General features: G+C 40.5%; 1 protein-coding gene across 23 annotated transcripts in view; it reads left to right on the top strand.

The window, feature by feature from the left end:
• The window catches only part of LOC125452749 (myelin transcription factor 1-like protein), a 402,372-nt gene that overhangs the window by 179,352 nt on the left and 206,854 nt on the right, over positions 1-16,166 (top strand). For 22 of the 23 annotated variants that reach the window (XM_059645600.1, XM_048531537.2, XM_048531532.2 and 19 more), the window contains 2 exons: positions 3,166-3,464; positions 4,996-5,973. In XM_059645600.1, the coding sequence (XP_059501583.1) occupies positions 3,166-3,464; positions 4,996-5,973 (1,277 nt within the window). The remainder of the gene's footprint in view (positions 1-3,165; positions 3,465-4,995; positions 5,974-16,166) is intronic. The other variant, XM_048531543.2, reaches the window with a different exon arrangement.

Below are 16,166 nucleotides of genomic sequence, written 5' to 3'. Positions count from 1 at the left end.
TTCACATTTTTAAACAAACACAGACTTTATCATATACCTGAAGAATTATTAATTTAAGACTATTATTTATAATTACATCGGCTGTGAATCCAATCTCCCTCCATCTCAAGAGCTCCCTTACCTCATGAAATTTTAAAGGTTATTTCAATTTTCCTGGGGCAAGTCCTAAGGTATGCCACATCCCACCAGCAGTCACTCTGATTTCTTATAAGTGTTCCAGCTTTTCCCTGGGGTATGAAATTTAAGGTAAACCTTCTTTTAACTTTTCACCAAGTGATCCTTCAATTTTCCTTGATGATCTCACAGTTGTGGATCTCCAGTTCAAATGCTTAGCTGCTGACTTCCAGATTTAAATATCAGGGACATCTCTCCTTTGGTTCCTTTTGCATTTTCACTTCTGTACAGTTGCTGGCCCCACAGTTAATTCCCAGCTCCTAGCAGATGTTTTCTTTCTGTCTGTCGTGCAGAATTGACTAACATTTACTTCCTTTGGCTCTCGCAACTCAGCACGCTGCAGTGCATACCTGGGCCAAAACTGCAAATGCCTCTGTGAGTTGCAAACTGAACTACTTGCTTATAACAGCAAACACACACACACGCAAACACACACACACACACTCTCTCTCACACACACTCTCTCTCTCTCTCACTGACTCACACACATACACACACACTGACACATTAAGCCGAATACCCTTCTATGCCACATCCCATCACAATTACAAAATGTCATGCTTCGAGATGTTCTCAAACAGAAATGTGAACAAGTTACTTTGCCTTCAATGCAACTCCATGATCGTATTAAATAATTTCAGATGAATAATTTCTGTCTCTCCTGTAATTTTACCATCTCTTTCCCAGAATTGTTAGCTTTTCGAGACAATCATACCCTGGCTCAACCAAGAGCTCCAGAAATGGATCACCTATTGTTTTTTCTTATCATTATCAACCCTGATGGTGTCTGATAAAATGCAGATTAATTAAACCTAGGCATGTTGGATTTATGCTTGTTTGAGGGGAATTTATGAGTTTCTTATTTAGGCAATTCCATTCATCTATCTTTTGTTCCTTGAATTCCTGAAAGTGTAAGTTACATTCTAAAACATGAATTATATTTGTGTCCTTATATTTAATCTGTTAACTCCTATAGATACATTTTGAACAATAAGCTGCAATCAACCACTATAGCATATTCATTGTAAATCAGTTTGTTGTTTTAATTTTATTCAGGCTAGGGAATTTTTCCACTCCCATTCTCCCAGTTCCTCTATTACATGGTCTCTTGTGTGCTCCAACTGTGCAGATCATAGCGTGTCATGGCAATGTACTACACTTGGTCTCGTTTGTACAGCATGCACTCACCACAGACTAGACCAAGCAGTGGAATCACCGTCTTCAGCAAGCCCATCACCTACTCTATCACAGCCTTGGTTGAAGCACATGCACCAACTCTGTGTAGGTACTGCTTCAGCTGTGTGAGAAACATATTACATCAAAAAGAATGCTCCTGTGGCAATCTGACCCCCTCCCTATCCCAGATGCGCATCAATCATTCAACTTTATATTGCATACAGCAAAATCCATCTTCATACTTACATGCAAATGATGAAGTGCTGTTCTCCAACTTGCACAGCCCCTTTCCAAGTTTCGCAATTGATGAGACAATTTGGCCAGCATTAGCCTCTTTTTAAATCAGTGCCAATGATTCCTGCATTATTGAGATGCCAATATTCATTTTAAATGACAGGGTGAAAATTGCCTCTGACCATCATTTGAACTCTGAGCATGTGCAATCCACATTGCATTGCAAACAGATGAAAAAATGATTGGAAATTAATATGTAGCTGAAGTTTGCAAATGCATGCTTCATGTATTTGCCCCTTCATTGCCTTAGTGTTGGACAAGCATAGATCCTGTGCTTTCACCTGTCACACTGACATGGACTCTGGTCATCCTGGGTGTTGTCCCAGGACTTTCAAGTTGCAATTTTTATCTAGAGAATAGCATGTGAAGACAGGGAATGTAGCTCTTCCGGCTGCTTGAGGGCTAGCCTCTACCCAGTTCCCAAAATGGCCATTTGGTTGAATATACATACAGTATGTTCCCAGGCAGGTGGCACCTGCTGCGGGTATTAGACTAAAGGTATTGGCATACTATACAGCCTTATGGTGCAGCCTGGTCTGCTATCTGGTGTGGGGGCCTGTCCTAGCAAGTAAAGTGTCCTTGTGAGCCTTTTCATACTGGTTATCAGTACGTCCTACACCATAGTTTTGTGCTTCGGGAGCATCTTGAAGTTGATTGGAGAGGTGCTGTGAAGATCCTGAGGGTTGGCAAATATTAGATGTCAGTGTCTGCAGGCAAAGGTTTCATGTGCCCATGGATTATGCCCTGAGATGCTGTTGTGTGGTAATCAGTGTCGCAGTTCCTCATAGCCAGTGGTGAACTGCGCCACCAAGTATGCACACTAACCTCCACGTTGAGATTTCTTGGGGTCTCATTTGTTCGATGGGTTTTGTAAGAAGCTGACTATTAATGAGGAGAGCTGTGCAGTTAATAAGGTTGTTAATGAGCAATCTTCCTCCTTAATAGGCAACCTGCTGCTGACCAGTGAGAATCTCACCTTGAAGTCTCACAATTGCATAAGTGAAGCAGCAAGCTGCTCCTGACATTGACATAGGCCTCACTGGACCACTCACCACAAATCTGGATTCTGCCACAAATTGTGTCATAGCTCATGTTGTCCGGGTCTCTATAAGATTTGCCTACACAGAACTGACTGCCAAAGCAAGATGACAAAAGACAATTCTGTAAAATTTAAGGAGAACGTAACACACAGGTCCAGCTTGATTGTCGTGACAGACAGAATGCCACTCCCTGCGCAGGATATATTTTATTGTTCATAAAGCTGAGGCTCTCAGTTAATATTGAGCAGATCAAACAGTGTTTAAAATGTTCCCAGGTAACCCAGTGATCTTCTCAAGAGCTTCTTAAACTTTTGTACTAAATCATCAAAGAGAAAACATCTGACTTAATTAGCCTATAGTACTGGCTGTCTTGATGTTGTAACTATTTATCTTCAACAAATAACTGAATTGTTCTTTTTGTAGTTTGCTACTATGGAAATACTCCCTACTGTGTTAAATGAGTTGTGTTTTCTTGTTCTAGTGTTTATGGATGTCCCTTGGCAAAAAAACGAAAAATTCAGGACAAGCAACCAAGTGAACCAACTCCGAAGAGAAAACCATTCTTAGTGAGAACAGACAACTCTTCTGTAGATGAGTGCTATGAGACTGATGGTACGGAGGAACTGGATGAGAAAGATGAGGAGTATTCTGATGAAAACGATGATCAAGAGGAAGATGAGGAGGAGGAGGAAGATGTGGAAGCCGAAGAGGAAGACGAGGATGAATTAGAAGAAGAAGATGAGGAGGATGAAGAGTATGAAGATCAGAGTAATGAACAAGGTATGAATGAATGTCAAAGCAGTGATTTTCCAAGATTCATTTTTAGTTTACATTATTTGAAGATTAGTTGAGACTAAATATTGAAGCTTTAGTTTATTTTCAGCATTAGTATTCATCTGCTGATCCCAGATTCCTTGTGATGAACTGTGTTTACAAGAGCCACAGCTTGATAATAAGGATTCATTATTCTCACAATTGATGAAATAATCCTGTTGTTCTATGTTATTCGGAATCAGCATAAATTTATTTTTAACCCATCTTCAATTTCATTACCTGATCATGTGCCTATCATGGTGGGACAATTTTTAAACCTTATTTCAATACAAGCCATTGAGTTCAAAACGTGTCTGTCAAGTGATTTCTTTTAAAGTCAATATTCACTTGGAAATATTATTACTTACTGTATTTTTATTATCCATTATCATGCCTGTATTAATATTGTAACTCTGACAGCAACCTGAGCTCGAAGATGCTTTTATTTAAATTAAAGAATAATCATTAGGTGTGTTTTGATTTTCTGTACCCAGGTGATTGTTAAGGGTATGATTTGCTTTTATAGAAAGGATGATAGAAATGTATTCCTGATTAGAGCCATGAAACCAGTATATACTATTTTAACTTTCAATCCAAAGTTACATTATTCCATGAATTAGGTTTCAGAATAAATTGCATCAGAATAAATTTATTTCTCAAAAGTATGATGAATTTGCATGATTTAATCATGGACACCTTGTAAAGTCGCCTTTTATTCTGGTGTCGATCATTGTGGCATGGCCTTTTTATCATTGCTACATTACAGACCAATAAGCCTGATGTAAATTGTTGACGGTATTAATTATTCTATTAATAATATCCAATTACTGAGAAGAAATGGTCTATACTGTGTGTGCATTTGTCAATCATCGTGCTCACTGTCATTTGATAAGAGATATATGCTTTTAAAATATAAACCAACCATTTTTGAAGGCTGAGTGGATAAATGCACCAAATGATATTGTATTGAGCCATACCTGAAGTTTATTAAATTTTAACCCTGGCCTTTGTTGTTCGTAGCCTGGCCACCAATGGGCCACGTTAGTTGGTCTCTGTTTCTTATTTGTGAGAGAAGATATGAGAGTTTTCCCAGGGACACAAATAAGGTTTCCACATTTGCTGGCTGCTGCTGAAACATGTGCAAAGTTTGAAGGTTCATTCAAAACAAAATTAACCGATTCCTTCCCCTCCCCATCCAATCATCGTAAAATTTATGTAACTTTTAGGTAACCATCTACCCTCCTGCCAAAGTCATTATGGGAGGTTGGATGGACTTCCAGGACCTTCCTGTTCATGCATGGAAAATGATCACATGAGCAAGATGCCAGAGCTGTGCAGTAACTGACGGAACATACTGCCATTTGAGTCACTGCCTGTATCAGAATAGGGGGAAAGAATTGTGATGAAAAGATTTAATGGTAATAAACTATATCCATTGAATAATTTCATTTAGAGGTGAAAAACAATAATTAAGCTTTGCCTTCTTGTTTTCCATTAGAAGACCTTCAAGAAGAATCTGATAATATCAGGAGGAACCAGGACATTGAGAAAGATGATAACAACAATGATGAATATGACAATTATGATGAGCTTGTTGCAAAATCATTATTAAACCTGGGAAAAATAGCTGAAGATGCAGCATTTAGGGCTATGACAGAATCTGAAATGAGTGACAGCACGGCGCGTGGCCTGGAGGATGATAGTGACACTAACGGGAGCAGGGGTAGAAAAACAAATAAAAATGACTCCTGCCAGTTGAGTTTGGATGTTGACAGTGATGTTGTTAGGGAAACAGTGGATTCCCTTAAACTGCTGGCACAAGGACATGGTGTGGTACTTTCAGAAAATGCGAGTGTTAGGGGTCGTGTAGAAGGTTTAATACAAAATGAAATTAGAAATGTGAACTTAGGATCATGCAAGTCCACCAATGATGGTATGGAAAAGACTGTTGATGAAAGTGATGAGGCTGTTTGCTTGAGCAGTCTTGAGTGCCTAAGGAACCAATGTTTTGACTTGGCTAGGAAGCTAAGTGAGAGTCAGCATGAGGAAAGAAACCAGCAACATCATTTTAGTGACTGTCAACAAAACAGACCTGATGATGACATCACAAGAAGGATGTCAGATCGGAACTATTCAGACATGGTTAATCTGATGAAGCTCGAGGAACAGCTTAGTCCTCGCTCTCGAGCTTTCTCTTCTGGTGTAAAGGAAGAAGAATCACATGACAGAGATGATGACACTGGCTCAGTCAAATCTGACCGGTCTGAGGAAGTGTTTGATATGACTAAGGGCAACTTGACTCTGTTAGAAAAAGCCATTGCACTGGAGACAGAGAGGGCAAAGGCGATGAGAGAAAAAATGGCAATGGAAACTGCAAAGAGAGATGCGTCAGATCAAATTCCAAGGCATCATGTCGGAGATGAGAAGAAGTCTAAATCCTCTGATGGCCATGTTAAAAAGCCATACTACCCGAAAGGTACAACTTCTGTCTGTTTCTAGAAAGTATAATAATATTCTGTTCAGTGCTATTGATTCAGCTCCTGGGGATTTTACAATGAAAGCTCCCAGAAAACTATTGAATGGTATCAGAATGATCAATATCAAAAGAGTGGAGCTTTGATTACATGTTAATTGCGTTAACATTGTGAGTTAATGGAATGCATTTTCATGTAACGTAAGAACTGATCTATTTTTAAATTCACAATCAGTTTCTTTTGAGTCACACTCTATACGAAATCCTCCTTTTGCAAATTCTGGCCAGGTTATAGGTACTATGAAGACATGCTAGACAAAAAGTGAAAACAATATATTTACATGGTGAATTTCCACAGGAGTTCTCCTCTTTATCAGTCAGAGGTTTGGCAGAACACAGACCTCAGAAAAATGGCACCAGCAATGCATGCACATTTGTTCAGTGGTACTTTTGCCTGAACATCTAGTTAATCTGTGGGAGAGCCTCATAGAAATTCCATTTTTAGTTTCTCTGATTACAAATATCATTTTAGCAATGTAACTATTTTCTTACAGTGGTCTTATGATAATCATACATTAATATTGTTTTGTGATTTTTGTACATTGTTACTTTCATTCCTACCCCAGTATTTGCTAACAAATTGACTGGTATCTTGCCATACAGTCAGAAAATAACTTTTTTAAAATGTCATAAGTACAATGTAATTTACCTATGATGTATTAAGTGTGAATGTGTAATAGATTGTATGATGCTGGTTGGACTTGATTACTTGATTATTTAATATGTAATGTCACATAAAATCAGAATCAGTGGGTTTATGGATCATTAGAATTTAAACCAAAATGATGAATTTAGTTTGGTTTTGGTGCTTCAGGCCTTAGCCTGTCAATAGGTTTGAGCAAGTTTCAGCTTCCTTGGGCCAGTCAGTATTTAATGTCCTTCAATTTTTATGGTGATGCTGAAACAAGTATTAAGTTATTCAAATACAATGAGTAACGTTATGACTATAGACACTCTATAGAATTAAAATTCTTTTGTCTCCCCATGACTTTTTTCCTCTATATTTTGTATTTTTACCTTTCCTTTCTTACTGTTTGTTACTGTTTTTTTTCCACTATGTCTTGCTTATTACTTTTTAAAAATATTTATATTGTATCCTGTGCCTCTAGAGATCCTACTTTCCTTTTCGGAGACACTTGCAGCATTGGGCAGTTTTCCCTCAAATGGCTGAAAATCAGCTTCAGAGAATAATCTTCAACCAACCCAGAGCATTGAATCAACAGCTTTTCTGGGAGGATAATTTATGTTCTCCAGGGCTGGGGCATTACAATTTAAAAGAACAAAAAGTTTTGCATGTGTATATTATCAGGTAACCTCTAACATTTATGGTCCATTAATTGCACCTGGACAGTATAAAAGCACAGAAAGAATTTGTCTCATGGAAATGATAAAACAACATTGTGTGATATGCTAAGTCAGATAGATGAAAATAATAAGTTTAAATGGTTAAAATATGTGACAACACTTGCAAATGAGTGAAATATGAAACATGTCCAACTTCTAGCTTTCTCTTTATATTAATATTTGTAATTTGGAAAACTCTAGCAAATGTATAAAAACCCATGAGTATTATTAAAAGGGGCTGAAGAAGGGTCTAGACCCGAAACATCAGCTTTCTTGCTGCTCTGATGCTGCTTGGCCTGCTGTGTTCATCCAGCTCTACACCTTGTTGTCTCAGATTCTCCAGCATCGGCAGTTCCTGCTACTCTGAGTATTGTAAAACCATTTTTCAGGAGAAATCTGCAGACATGAGTAATTATGGAATGAGTAGGTAAGTGATGCTTAACTATGTGGAAGTTAGTGAAGGGTGTGTTGTGTGGAAACTGTAAAGATAAAATATCCAGAAGACTACTGAATAAGACAGAACATATCCTGGAATCCACCAAGAATTACAAGAAGAGTTCCATGTGATTTGAGGCAAGATTTTCTGAAGGAAGTAAAAGTGAAAATGTTATTGTCTGTCAAAGTGTGACTCGTGGGTCTGAGTTTAATGAGTCCGGGTTTAGTCTTATCCATTGTTTAGAGAACTGATGGGAACCCTGAAAGTTTTTTATATGGGAGGCCTGATGCAATTACTGAGTAATCAGGCGCTTACTTGAACAGTTTTGGGGAAACACTTGCAATTAAGCCCCTGGTAGGACAGAAATTTTGCCCTGGGGTTTGTTAGCCAGTCAGAGGTCAGCAACTTAGCAGTGTCATTGGAAGCAGTGACTACTGCCAGCATGACATTTGTGCCTGCCATATGGATTGGTCATAGATACACAAATGAGAAGCCAGGATAGGGATTGCACGGATTGGGGGCTTCAGAATGCAGAGGGTAGGGTGGGGTGGTACATGTGACCATTATTGGCTGTTTCCCCATCCTGACTCATTCCTGATGTTAGGCCCCAGGATCTGGCACAGAGTGCCCATCAATGAGGAACTTCCCCTGAGATGTGGCTAGTAAAGTGGTCTCCACTGATGATAACCCCCATCTATTGCTGGTAGAATACTGGGCCCTTAAAGACTTGTATTAGAATTGCCTACCTGGAGCTAGCTTGGAGACGAGGTAGAGAGGGAGCCCAAAAGACAGTGAGTCCCCACATCTGTGTGCCCTGTCAAATGGTCCCTAATCTCCTTGATGGTTGGAGGTCGGAGTGGTTAAAGTCCATTCCAGCAATGGGTCAAAACCACCACAGTTTAAGAGCTTATTCAAAAAGTAATAATAAGTTGCAGGCATTAAGGTAGAATAATAGCTAGCTTGCTGAGGAGCCAGCAGCAGCTCAGAGGGATCTGAAGAAAACAAGCTGGCTAATACAGCAGCAAGGTGACTGGCAAAGTCAAGCCTGCAGGAGAGCAGAACACATCTGGGTTCACTGAGACATCTGGAAATGCCAGACGAAATCATGCAGAGGAAGGAGACACTGTTTGGAACAGTGATATAGGCCTCTTTTGCAGTTCAGATGAATTGGAAGAGAGTAAATGCTCTATGTACAGGAAAAAGTTTAACAACAGGCCAAGAAAGGTCAGACAATTATCACACTAAGATAACACTAAGATTAAGCATATGTTTCATCGATAGAACCTTGTCACGTACTGTGCAAATGTGCTTGAATTTTTCATCAGTGGCCATAAGACAGCATGGAACATTTTACATCCCTGCTTTCAGCTGCAAGTTCTCTTTTACATTCAGCATTATACGTAAACATCATGCCAAAAGCCTCACACAGACGCTTGCATTAAATAATTCAATTCTGCCATTGCACGCACAGTGGACTGCACTCTAACATTTAGATTTTACTACACGTCACAGTAATCTATTTTGTGCAACCTTTATTTTAAAAGGAGAACACAGTCCACAGTGCCTCACAGCGAGTTGCAAAAGGTGATAATGCATAAATCTCCTCGCACTCAGCCCTAATTATGAAAAATCTTTAAAGGTGTTGTGTGATGAGACAGTGGTAGCAGAAGTGGGAAGTAGATTGACAAGTGCCAGATGCAGGGTCTTGATCTCTCGCTCCTTTCCTTTTCATCTTCCTGCTCTCTCCTTATCAAAAAATGTCATTGCGAAATCCACATGTTGCTCGTTATATGAAATGTAACATGTAAAGTCTGCTCTGAAGCATTCATTCCCATTCCTCTTTTCCATCCCCAGATATGCCAGAAAGAGCAGAACCAGATTCCTGTAAATTCAGGTCTGCCGTAATTTGTCACATTCTCACTTGCATACATACTCCCTTAGGAAAATTTAGAAATAATGAAGGTGGGGTGCCACTGGATGATACACAGAACAAAAATAGCTTGTGGTTGAACATGAGGAGGAACCTGTTAATGATTGAATATTTGGCCTACGTTACCACGCGGTGAGACGGGCTGGAGTCCTATTTGTAAGAAAAAAATTACATTTGCATCAAACTGTCAAACATATCTGTAGGTCCTGATGGCCAGGCCAAACAGTATAGTGCTGATAGATTGTGCAATGAAGTGCACAAAACTGCACGAACAGCATAATGCTGCATAACTGTGAAACATTACCTTCAATTCTGGACTGGATTGCCACATCTCCAAGACCTTCTGAAGCACAGGCCACCAAATGTGTTTTATCTGGTGATGGTCAAAATACTGCCTTAAGAAAGACATATTGCCAGATTGGAGAGGTACTGTTATGATGTTGAAATAATTATAGTTGGGTTGCCGATGAGCATCATATGTGGTTTCGCTGATCTCGCTGGGACCATTGAATCCATTTTCCCTCAGATTAATGAGAACACAAAGACAGTGCCAAGAATCAGTGGCATGGCAGGAAAAAGCATGCAGTCTGGATCCTCTCGGTGTTTGCATACAAATGAATCCCTAAGTCAGCCTCTTTCATTACCTAGAGATGCAATAAGTCAGTAGATCACTGAGGAAATGAGGATGTCTCAAGCCCCAGTGAAAATGGCAGCCTTGCCTCTTCTTGGGAACTCACTCATGGACGACTGAGGAGAAACACAAGAATAGGCATTTTTATATTAGAATCTTACTCTGCCATTTTGATTAGGGAAACCAGAGGCCCCTAACTGTCCAGCAAAGTAACTTTCAAAATAAAAAAATGCCTTTCTAGCAAAACCTTAAAATTCTGGCCACTCTTGAAATAGTTGTTTGGTGCTCTTCACAGGGATGGCTTCTGTCAGATATGTAAGATTGCAGTGGGTGGAATTCTTGGAATAACATTGGACAAGAATCCAGAGAACCCAGATTCTACACACTTGTGTCCATCAACCGTACAATGATCTCAGGATCTTTGAGTAGAACGACTTTTTTGGGGGGGGAAACATTTGGAAATTGCATTCATTATGTAGATCCATGGTATTGTAATGGGGTGTTGATAGCACTATGTTAGTTGTGGGAAGCAGTGCTGTTAAGGCAAAAATGGGTGACTACTGATAAGGGAAGATGATAGAATCCCCTTCAGTGTGGAAGCAGGCCCATTGAGTCCACATCAACCGTCCAAAGAGTGTCTCACCCTATCCATGTTACCCTGCATTTCCCATGGCCGATCCACTTAGCCTTCACATCCCTGGACACTATGGGCAATTTAGCATGACCAATTTGGCTAACCTACATATCTCTGGAGGAAAATCAGACCACCTGGACGAACACCACGCTGACACTGGGAGAATTTGTAAACTCCACATGGATAGTCATCTGAGGTTACAATTGAACCCAGGTCCCTGGCACTGTGAGGCAATGGTACAAACTATTGTGACACCCCCTTGTGCTACATAGTTATGAGGGAGGTCCTTCAGTGTTCATCAACATTCTGTTCGATCAGTTACTGTTTCTGCTCCCTCTCCTTGTTGCCTTTGCTTTCTGGAAACCTCCAATGGTGTCTAAATAGGTGTCCTCTTCATAAAACAAAGTTGTACACCTTGCAATACAGCACTACAATCCTTGGCTCACTGATTACTTTTGTTTAGGTAGTGGTGCTACCTACTGTCCTGTACAGGGATCAGCAGACTAGAAGACATAGATCCCAAGATCCATCCTGTTTCACTGGGTCAAGAGGCATTAGCATAACAGAGCTCCTTAAACTAAAAGAATCAAAGGGAATTGCAGGGAAATCAGATTCACTTGCATTGTTGCTGGTCCTGGGACCATGATGAATTCTACGTCTCTGTAAAATTGTAGTACGCTTTTATGTTACTGTCAAACGAGTCAGTAGATTAATTGTTAGTACGAGAAAAGATTATGTGACTTCCTCAAAATAAGTGCGCACAATGTGATGGCAAACGTTAGAGACATCCTCACTCGTAGTCTGGAGTGACCCTAAAGTTTAAAAATCAATCAAGCCTTAGCCATTGGCAGAATAAGGCTTGTAGTAGTCTTGCTACTGGGTCTGCTGACAGCATTTGGCATAGTATAGTGGCCACGGCTTTTAGAAAATGAAGCTTCTACAAGCATGGTCATGACCCCCTTGGCATACCAGTGGTGTCTGTGGTTTGTGCCTCTGGTGCAAACTCGACAACCTTACATCCCTTAGGTGCTATTGTTTTCTCTTTTCAAGACGTAAAGATGGAAAGGAACTCCCCATTAAAAGAAGCCGTCACAGCAGATTTTTATTCTCCTGGCCTATGGCAAATAAACCTGTAAAGCAAATCATCAGAACCCACTTGATTTTTAAATCTTTTAAATTTCATCAGACCATAAAATATAGGAGTGGAATTCAGCCATTGGGCCCTTTGATTATCCCCCACCATTTGATCATAAGACCATAAGACATAGGAGTGGAAGTAAGGCCATTCGGCCCATCAAGCCCACTCCGCCATTTAAATCATGGCTGATGGGCATTTCAACTCCACTTCCCTGCACTCTCCCCATAGCCCATCATGGCTGATGTCTTTCTCAATCTGAATCTCCTTTTTTCTCCATGTAACCGATACTCACCAAATTGTATCCACCCAATGAAAATGTAACCTATTGTGTACTGTGTGATATCGTGGTGTGAATAACGGACAATCTGTCATCAAACGGAAGAGAGAGATGGACAAAGTAGTTAGAAGCAAGAGAAAACAAAGCTCTTAAATTCTCTTTCAAATATTTAACGACACCGAAGAACATTTAACATTTACACAAAGCCAGTTGGAATATCTATCAGTGCATGAACTTGGAGTTTATGATGTATCTAAACCGCATAACTGAAAAAAACAATATGATATTGCTTCATTTGCATGGAATAATAAGCGGCAGTAATTGTCAGAAATAAGGTTGGAAATGAGCTAAGCATAAAAATGGCTGAAGTTATGTTGCTATGAGTGTCTGCCTCATTTGTGCTGCCACCTTCCACATTTAGCTTTGAAAATTTAATGCTGGTCAGTTAATTTTTCGACAACAGTGCCCATTGGCATAGTGCCTGATGCTTGAACAATAACACTGTAGTTTCAATAATTGTAGCATGTCTCCAGTAATTTAGGCCATTTAATCAAGCACCCTTGTTTGGACACAGTTGCAAGATGCTTTCAATGTATATAAAGAGCATTGGAAGGATTTTGTGGACCCCACAAGTGTGGGAAATGCGTCTTGTGATGATTACTGTGAAATTTTTCTTTCCTGACCACAGGATGAGATGCAATCATTAAGTCAGTTGTGTATTTCTGGTCTGTCAAGCCTCGTGCTGTCATGTGGTGGCTTTGTGGTGGCTTTGTACAACTAATCCATTTGCACGCTAAGAATTCACATTAGTGCAAAATATTTTAAAATTACCTTCATGATAAAGTTTGCAGTAAATGAGAATCTTGTGGCAGTTGCTTCATGTTTGTTTGAAGGTGGCATGCACCATTATGTTGAGGTCAATGGTTTTCCTATTGAGCTCTGTGGCATGAGAGCACGGGGAGCAGGAGAATAGAAGCTTGCCAGGGGACTCGGGACTGGAAAGGCTGAGTCAGGGTTGATGACGAGCGTGATTGAGGTTTAAGAGATTCTAATTCAAGTGCATGAGGAGTGGAAGAGGGAGCCAATGGGTTGTGAGCGGGATGCAATGGTGTGGGATGGGATTTTGGCTACGGAGGATTGAAGTGAGAAGGGACAGGCATGTAGGGTGTCGTGGTGGGGAGTGGAAACTGTCAGTCAAAATTAACGAGGGGCCTAAACAGCAGGGTCAGCAATACCCAAGTGTGGATCCTTCTCAGGGAATTTCCTGGTTCTGTCCTTGTCCTTGGTTATGTCAGACAGATTGAAATTATTTTGGGAAATTAAGCCAGTTATTAAGTCTCTGTTTGGTTTAGGTTTTCAAAAGGTACTTAACAAAAGTGTAAGCATGGCATACGTGCACGGCCACGGCTTGTGGGATAGTTAAGTGCTTGATGCTTTAAAAACTATGTTAGCATTGAAAATAGGGTGGTGACAAATGGAAATGTTTTGCCCAAGGAAAGTTCTGCTGAGTTCTCCTCTGGAATTCTATTGCTCGCATTACTTGAGAATGATCTCAAACAGCACGTAGAGTTTGATGCCAGACGTTGGATGGGTGAACTTCATTCTGACCCCTGACCCCGATCCCAATACCCGGTGGCCTGAAATCTCCTGCACACAGGTTGGCCTGGGAATGAGTATCGTTGTATCGGAGATTATGGGAAGTCCACAGTGATCTTGGAGCTTGAAGGAACATTGCTGCTGAATTTCTGTACTTACTTTTCTAGATCTTTGCCAAATGGGGTGCACAGCTACAAGTTAGATGAACTTAAAATTATATTGTTTCAGTCAGTCATGAGGCTAGTACATGGCCTGCAACATACAGCTTTTATGAGATGCGTTAATTATAAACAGGATTATTCTGACACTAAATTATAAATAAGGGCTGAAGAATCCAAGGGCCTGATATTTTAACTGTGTGTCAACCTTCAGCAGCTCACCTGTTGCTCCTGTAATGAGGTGAATGATTAGAAAGAAGGCAACTTGCAGAAGGAGAGTTCAAAATATGCTTGTCCTTCAAGATCCACAATGAAAGCTGTTAACAAAGCCTTACCTTCTTGGTTGTCTTCTGACCCTGATCCTTGTCAGCACTTAACAAAAACCAAAAGAACTGTGGATGCTGTAAGTAAGGAAAGAAATACAGAACTTGCTCGAAAAGCTCAGCAGGTCTGGCAGCACCTGGTGACCCTTCCTCAAAGCTGATGGCGGCTAGGAAAATGTCAGTTTAAATTCAGAAAATAGGGGTGGGGTGGAGGGGGAAATGATTCATGTGGATAGAGCCCAAAGAGAGCGAAGAACAATTAGACACATAAAAGAGTAGATAACGATCTGGCTAGGAGAGTGAATAGAGTGTTAGTGGAGACTGTTCATGCCTAACAATAGGTAGTGTATGATGGCAGACTATGTGATAACAAGGCCTGGTGTGTTGAGGATATGGCTAGGATATGGAGACTTTTCAAAATTATTGAGCTCAATATTGAGTCCGGAGGGCTACAGGATCCCCAGTGAAAAATGAGGTGCTGTTCTTCCAGCTTGTGTCCAGCTTCTCTGGAACACAGCAGCAGAGTTTAGACAGAGATATTTGTCAGGGTAGTGGGTGGTGTATTAAATTAGCAGGAAACTGAAAGTTCAGGATCATTTTTGTGGGCAGAACATCAATATTTTGTAATCCAGTCTTCTCTTCGTTTCCTCAATGTAGAGGAGACCACATTGTGAACAACAAATGCAGTAGACTAGATTCTGAAAAGTGCAGGTGAAGTAGCACTTCACCTGGAAGGTATGTTTAGGCTCTTGGATACTGAGGAGGGAGAAAGTAAATGAGCAGGTGTTATAACTTGCGGGGTAGGTGCCGTGGAGCTGTGGGAGTGTGTTGGGATTGAAGCAAGAGTGGACCAGTGTGTCCCGAAGAGAGTGGTCCCTGCAGTAGGTGCACAAGGGAGGGGAATACGTGTCTGGTGGTAGCATCTTGCTGGAGGTGGTGGAAATGGCAACTGAAGATCTTCTGATGTGAATGCTGATGGGGTAGTAGATAAGGAAAAGGAGAACTTCAGCACTTGGTTGCTTTGTCTCAGAACACAATTTTGTGACTCCCTCAGGCATCCCAGTTAAAGTTGCAGTCATATCTCAAAGGTGCTACCAGAGTAGATGAAAATCTGAACCTGTTCAATCCTGGTCATTTTAAGTCGGGCCAATTAATTAAGCAATTTTAATGACACTTACATCGATAGAACAGATCAAGGATAAGCATGATATAGTACTTTGAAATAGGTAACTTAAGTAAACCAGGAACCTATGTTTGATTCCACCCTTGGGCAACTGTCTATGTAGAGTTTGTGCATTCTCCCTGTGTTGGCATGTGTTTCCTCCTGATGCTCCGGTTTCCTCCCACAGCACAAAGATGTGCAAGTTAGATGGTTCGGCATTGTTAAATTGCCCATAGTGTCCAGGGATATGTAGGATAGGTGGATTCATCATGGGAAATGCAGGGTTACAGGGATGTGGTCATCTGGGTAGGACGCACTTTGAAGGGTCTATGCGGACTTGGGCCGAATGGCCTGCTTTTGCAATGTATGGATTGTATGAAATGAATGCAACATGAGAGGACACAATCTCAAAATTCACAAGACTTGATAAGCATCTGCCCATTGCACCCCAAGCCAGTGAACATTTTAGGTGTGCTGGGTTGATTCAGGATCAATCAACTCCTTTTT

This window comes from Stegostoma tigrinum, chromosome 4 (genome assembly GCF_030684315.1).
Source record: "Stegostoma tigrinum isolate sSteTig4 chromosome 4, sSteTig4.hap1, whole genome shotgun sequence".
Lineage (NCBI taxonomy): Eukaryota > Metazoa > Chordata > Chondrichthyes > Orectolobiformes > Stegostomatidae > Stegostoma > Stegostoma tigrinum.
The sequence above is the reverse complement of the archived record's forward strand: the minus strand, read 5'-3'. Positions and strand labels throughout refer to the sequence as shown.